At 31.2% G+C, this 7,453-nt stretch overlaps 1 protein-coding gene across 1 annotated transcript; it reads left to right on the forward strand.

Annotated features, from left to right (window-relative positions):
* Window positions 1–2,568: 2,568 nt before the first annotated feature.
* Window positions 2,569–5,511, forward strand: LOC100254955 (receptor-like protein 9DC3). The gene is made up of 2 exons (XM_019218868.1): window positions 2,569–3,547; window positions 4,697–5,511. Exons 1-2 carry the CDS (start codon window positions 2,569–2,571, stop codon window positions 5,509–5,511), a joined length of 1,794 nt encoding a protein of 597 aa, XP_019074413.1.
* The last annotated feature ends 1,942 nt before the right edge of the window (window positions 5,512–7,453 follow it).

Raw genomic sequence — 7,453 nt, forward strand, 5'->3', positions numbered from 1 at the left:
CCCAGACTCGAATTTTTAGAGACCTGTTTTTTCCTTCAGGAGTCACACTTAGGGCTTTTCTTTCTTATTTTGTTTTTCCCTTAAAAAAATAAAACAAAAATAAGTGATGACTCTAAGTCTTTTTCTAAAAATCAAAATTTTCACCAATAAAAAAACGAGTTTCGTCATCGAGTGAGAACGCATTGAGCGAAATATGGGATCCACACATTTTTTTTATTTTCTTTTTTGGTTTAAGATAATTTCTTCATGACAACTATATATCCAATGAAGCTTTTCCCATAAGAGAGAAGAAAATGAAAAAATAGAATTCTAAAGAAGACCACTAGTCTTTTGTGGAAACTGAGACAAAAGGGAAAAAAATTCAACAAGGATATAATAATAATAATAATAAAAATTTCACATATAAAGGGATTCCACCTAGTTTTGATTAAAAATACATAGATTCCACCTAATTTTGATTAAAAATCCATCCTCTTGCCTTATTTTTCTTTTGTAGGCAATCAAAATAATAATAATAATAATAATAATAATAATAATAGTATTAATAATAATAATAAAATTTCACATATAAAGGGATTCCACCTAGTTTTGATTAAAAATCCATCCTCTTGCCTTATTTTTCTTTTCTAGGCAATCAAAAGTTTATATAATTATTTACATATAATTATAATCATGCTTCTTTTAATCTAAAATTTATTTGATCTCACTTCTATCGATTCTATAATTGGTTGGTGAATGATGCTTTAGAGTGATTCCAAATTATGACGTACCTATTATTTTTCATACATGATCTAAAAAACTATGATATGATTATAATTATTTCACTTTTCATAGAGAAAAATCCAAAGTATATGTATATATAATACTTATCTTCCTTCCAAAATTAGATTTTACTTTCACTTTGTAGTGTTTCTAAAATTGAATTCTCAAGTACTCAATAATTCTTCTCATAACTAGTTGAATGATATGTTGGAAGTGCATTGTATGAGCTAACAATGCCTTGCTTTTTTTTTTTTATATAATTATTTTTTTACAAAAGAAACATTTATACACTAGTACATGCAAAAACCATGACTGAAAAATGGATAAGGTATAGAATTTAATAGATGAAAAGAAAAGCAAATGTGATAATAATGACAAATCAAAACATATAGACTATGTCTAGTTCCTAGAAAATAAAATAAAAACGAAATATGGAAGAAAAGAAAAAATTACAACACTTTTATATATATATATATATATATATGCAAAATACAAGGAAATCATAATAAAAATAGTAATAATAATAAAGTCCAAAAATGATAAGGTAGGATACAAGATAATAACTTTTACATTTACATATATATTTAGTTTCAAGAAAACGAAACCTTTTAGCTTTGCATTCTACTTGTATCATTTCTTTTTGTTTTTACTAGTAAAGAATCCAGTGAATTTTCTTTGTCATGGGGAGGGACCATCAAAATTGCTTTATTATAGAAAATAAAATATTAGAAATATTATTTTCTAACAAATGATGTTGATGGCTGACATCTTACATATATTGTCATAATGGAGATATACGTGAGAGTGAAGGTAATAAATACTTTCTTCTCATTGCTATTGGTTGACGCTTTCTCATAGTCATTTTATTTGTGTTATTCATAAAAACTTCTACTTTAACCTTACGTAATATGTTTCTTTTTGAATTTTCAATATCCTACCTAATCTTACCCATTGGACACTCCTAACTTGCAAATTTAGCTATGGTTATTAAGTCATAGAAGTCCAGCTTTGTGTTATTTTCTTCTCATCTGTCTCCTTTTTTCCACAAAATTGTGCCCTATATACGAATTAGTTAGCGGAAGATGACTTCTATGACTCAAGAGAGTCATGGGTGAATTTGCAAGTTAGGAGTTTCCAACACGGCGGGATGATTTTCTTGTCTTCTCTAATTCTACCAAACTATGCCTTCATGACTGGAGCCTCCTTGTGCTCCACCTTAAGAAGTCGTTATCTAATATTGACAGGCTTTTAGATCTCATTATTTCACCAAGTGTTGATCACTACTTTTCTGGTTTGGGACCATTTCTTCCTTATATTCAAAGACGCTTTTCCAATAAGAAAGAAAAGAAAATGAAGAACTTGAAGTTTTTGAAAAAACTTAAAGAAAAATACGAAGGAAAGAAAATAGTAAAGGAAAAATAAAAGAGAAAAATGAAGAAAAAGAAGAAGATATAAAGTTAATAAATTAATGTTTATTTGGGTTTCTAACTCATTCTACTTATTTTTTATTTTTTATATAAAGATAAAATAATATAAAAAATATATAAAATTTTATTTAATTGTAATTATATATGATTTTTTTTTTCAAAGTGAAATCAAACAATAAAAAATCAATATTCAAAGTGAAAGGACACGAGAATTAATGTGTTGGAAATTCTAACAAGAAAAGTCTTGTTTAGGCTTCCCTGTTTAAGTTCAAAATTTCCAAGAGGTTTTCCACATTGAATCATTTGCGTATAAATTGGAGTGTACTCATCACCATTTCTCTCATCTCACCACTCTCTGTCAATTGCTTTGGGAAGAATGATGTCTAGACTCCTCCTCCTCTATTTTCTTTTCTTACTCTTGTCCTCTCAGATTCTTTCCTCCTCTTTCTCTTTCTCTAATTCCACCAAACTATGCCCGCATCACCAGACCCTTGCTCTACTCCACCTTAAGCAATCATTCTCTATCAACAATTCTAGTTCTTTGGATTGCCATGCCGTTGGTGTCACGTCTTATCCCAAAACAGAGTCTTGGAAGAAGGGCAGTGATTGCTGCTCATGGGATGGGGTCACATGTGATTGGGTGACAGGCCATGTAATTGAACTGGACCTCAGTTGCAGTTGGCTCTTTGGCACCATCCATTCCAACACTACCCTCTTCCTCCTTCCTCATATACAAAGGCTCAACCTGGCTTTCAACAACTTTAGTGGGTCCTCTATTTCAGTTGGGTTTGGTCGGTTCTCAAGCTTGACGCATCTCAATCTCTCTGACTCTGGATTTTCAGGCCTAATTTCACCAGAAATATCTCACCTCTCCAACTTGGTTTCACTTGATCTCTCTTGGAATTCTGACACAGAATTTGCCCCGCATGGCTTCAATTCTCTGGTTCAAAATTTAACCAAGTTGCAAAAGCTTCACCTTGGAGGTATATCCATCTCTTCAGTTTTTCCTAATTCCTTGCTAAATCGATCTTCTTTGATATCATTACATCTCTCTTCGTGTGGATTGCATGGGAGATTCCCTGACCATGACATTCACCTTCCGAAACTTGAGGTTCTCAACTTATGGAGAAATGATGATCTCAGTGGAAACTTCCCACGATTTAATGAGAACAATTCCCTTACGGAGTTGTATTTATCATCCAAAAATTTCAGTGGAGAGCTTCCTGCTTCAATTGGCAATCTAAAGTCTCTGCAGACTTTGGATCTCTCCAATTGTGAATTCTCAGGGTCCATCCCTGCTTCGCTAGAGAACCTTACACAAATCACTTCTTTGAACCTCAATGGGAATCATTTTAGTGGTAAAATTCCAAATATTTTTAATAACCTTAGAAATTTAATTTCAATAGGGTTATCTAACAACCATTTTAGTGGTCAGTTTCCACCATCAATCGGAAATCTAACAAACCTTTATTACTTAGACTTCTCTTATAATCAGTTAGAAGGAGTCATTCCTTCTCATGTGAATGAGTTTTTATTTTCAAGTCTATCCTATGTCTACTTAGGATATAACTTATTCAATGGGATAATACCATCTTGGTTGTATACTTTGCTATCATTGGTGGTGTTACATCTTGGTCATAACAAACTCACAGGTCATATTGGTGAATTCCAATTTGATTCATTAGAGATGATTGATTTGAGTATGAATGAGTTACATGGGCCAATTCCAAGTTCAATATTTAAGCTTGTAAACCTTAGATCTCTTTATCTTTCTTCAAATAACTTGAGTGGCGTTTTGGAGACAAGCAACTTTGGAAAACTTAGAAATCTTATTAATCTTTATCTTTCAAACAACATGCTCTCATTGACCACCTCTAGCAATTCCAACTGCATTTTACCTAAGATTGAGAGCATAGACCTTTCAAACAATAAGATTAGTGGAGTATGGTCGTGGAATATGGGAAAGGATACACTGTGGTACTTGAATCTTTCTTACAACTCGATAAGTGGGTTTGAGATGCTTCCATGGAAAAATGTAGGAATTCTAGATCTTCATTCCAACTTGTTGCAAGGAGCACTTCCAACTCCTCCAAATTCTACATTTTTCTTTTCAGTCTTTCATAACAAATTGAGTGGAGGAATCTCACCTTTGATTTGCAAAGTGAGTTCCATCAGAGTTCTTGATTTGTCTAGTAACAACTTGAGTGGGATGCTTCCTCATTGTTTGGGGAATTTTAGCAAAGATCTATCTGTTTTGAATCTACGAAGGAATCGATTTCATGGCACCATTCCTCAATCATTTTTAAAGGGCAATGTTATCAGGAATCTTGACTTCAATGATAATCGATTGGAAGGCCTAGTACCTCGATCTTTGATCATTTGTAGAAAACTTGAAGTTCTAAACCTTGGGAATAATAAGATAAATGATACATTTCCCCATTGGTTGGGTACTCTTCCAGAGTTGCAAGTCCTTGTTTTGCGCTCTAATAGTTTCCATGGTCATATAGGGTGTTCCAAACTCAAATCCCCATTCATGAGCCTAAGAATCATTGATCTTGCTCACAATGATTTCGAGGGTGACTTGCCTGAAATGTATTTGAGAAGTTTGAAAGTAACAATGAATGTAGATGAAGACAACATGACCAGAAAATATATGGGGGGTAATTATTATGAAGATTCCGTAATGGTGACAATCAAGGGGTTGGAGATTGAATTTGTGAAAATCTTGAATGCTTTCGCAACAATTGATTTATCGAGCAACAAATTCCAAGGAGAGATTCCACAGTCCATTGGCAATCTTAATTCACTTCGAGGGCTCAATTTATCTCATAACAACCTTACAGGACACATTCCATCATCTTTCGGAAATTTGAAGTTGCTTGAATCACTGGACCTCTCTTCAAACAAGCTAATTGGGAGTATTCCTCAACAATTAACAAGTTTAATATTTCTTGAAGTTTTGAATCTTTCCCAAAACCATCTCACTGGATTTATACCTAAAGGTAACCAGTTTGACACTTTTGGAAATGATTCATACAACGGGAACTCAGAGTTGTGTGGATTTCCATTGTCAAAGAAATGCATAGCTGATGAAACACCGGAGCCTTCAAAAGAAGAAGATGCAGAGTTTGAAAATAAATTTGATTGGAAATTCATGTTGGTGGGATATGGATGTGGATTGGTGTATGGATTGTCTCTTGGGGGTATCATTTTTTTAATTGGGAAACCTAAATGGTTTGTCTCGATTATTGAAGAGAATATTCACAAGAAGATCAGAAGGTGTAAAAGGAGTACTTGTCGGCAAGGAGCAAGAAGAAACTGACTCATTACGCTCCCATTTTATTATGTGTTGCATGTTACATGACTTTTACATTCTTATGTCAACAAATAATCTATATTGTCATTATACAAGTGTAATATTGTTTATAAAGTTAAAATAATGTCTTGTTTCCTTTTTATTATTATTTTTTGGTTTTGTGATAATGCAATATTCATTCATTTAGTATTTTTCCAATCAATATGGTAACTTAAAATTCAAAAAGCAATTGTCATATCTTAGAAACCATACACTAATGAATAAATATTAAAGACTTAAGAGGCATTTGGATACATTTCCATTTTTTTATAAAAACAAGCGGTAACATTGTATGTATGACTTTAGTTGTCCTTGATCACTTTTTAAATGACAATTAGTCTTCTCACCAATAGGGATCCAAATGAGTGAGACCCTAGGATCAACCGACAAATAACAAATCATTCAATTCTTCCAATTGACATGGTTCCAATCGATCAATTTTTTGTTTCCACCTTCCAATCCCCATGTAAGGCAAATGTAAGGAGTATCTTTTTTATCACGCTAACACTCAAATGTGATAATCCATGTGAAAGAAATGTTGATCTTTCTTGTATACCTAGTCATGAACTCTTCTTTCTTTTTCTTTGATCGAATCCCTTGATTCCTTCTTTTAAAAAGAGTTGTCCTATACCCTTCTTTAAACAACTGTTTAGTATTTGCATTTCATCCCATTTTATTTAAGAACCTTAATTAAGAAAAGAAAAATAATTTTTTTATATTAAAATATGTTTAGAATAGATTATTTTCAATTAGTATTTGTTTTTATCAACATTTTCAGAACCAAAAAAGTTATCGGTTTACTGGTCGGATCGGCGGCCGAACTGGTAATGTCATAAATATATATTTTATATATTATTAAAATTATAAAAAATTTAAAAATAAAAGTAATAAATTCTACCTAATTTTTTTTTATCAAAGTGTAAACAAAAATAATAATTTTAATTACCATTCATCAATAAAAAAAAAAATGTCATCAACCATCATATTAGTTTAAAGAATCAAGTCATCAACAATTTTAAAAATTAAAAAAAAAAATTAAAGAATTTGAAATTAATTTTGAAATAAAAAATTTATTTAAAATATAAAAATTAGAAATTTTAAAATTATTTAAAAATGGGAACACAATGTTTGATTTATTGATTGTTTCCAAAAATTTATTTTAATTTCTAATGCTTTTAATAATTTTATTAATTTTTTTTAAACTCAAATAGATATTTTAGAAATCAAAATAAAATTAAAATAAACTAATAAAGTAAACAAATATACAAAATCTAAACAAAACGATTCAATTATTCAAATGGAATTTCAATGAATATTGAGATTCAAACTCAATCAGCCAACACAGAATAAAATTATAAAATATTAAATATTAAAAAAAATTGCAAGATTCCAAATGGGGGAAGAGTTAGAAAAGGGTTTATATACTGATCAAAACAACGTTGTTTCAATCCCAGATGCATCAAAATGATGTCGTTTTAATGGGAAAAAAAATTGTGAATTGATATGTTCAACTCTTGGCTGGTTCAAATGATCGAATCAAACCGAAACGATGATTGATTGACGATCAAACTGACCAATTCGGTCTGATTTTTAAAACCATGATTTTTATTAGGCATGTATGGGAGCCAATTTGTTCATGGCCCAATTTTGGGCTATAGCAAGATAGAATCAATACGACCAAAGGGTCGAAGCTAGCTTAACTTAAAGTCCATGAGTAAAGGCCTAAGCTCAATTGGCATTTCTTTGGAAATCATTTTTTCAACCCCATCCTTAATTCAAAGGTGTTTGTTCATTATTGAAAAAAAAAACAGAAGATTAATTGGGACCAATTGTTTCATGGTTTGCATTTGATATCTTTTAATTTGAAAAGAAATTGAATGTCTAATGTTAGCCCCATATTATTAGTGAT

This window comes from Vitis vinifera, chromosome 3 (genome assembly GCF_030704535.1).
Source record: "Vitis vinifera cultivar Pinot Noir 40024 chromosome 3, ASM3070453v1".
NCBI lineage: Eukaryota > Viridiplantae > Streptophyta > Magnoliopsida > Vitales > Vitaceae > Vitis > Vitis vinifera.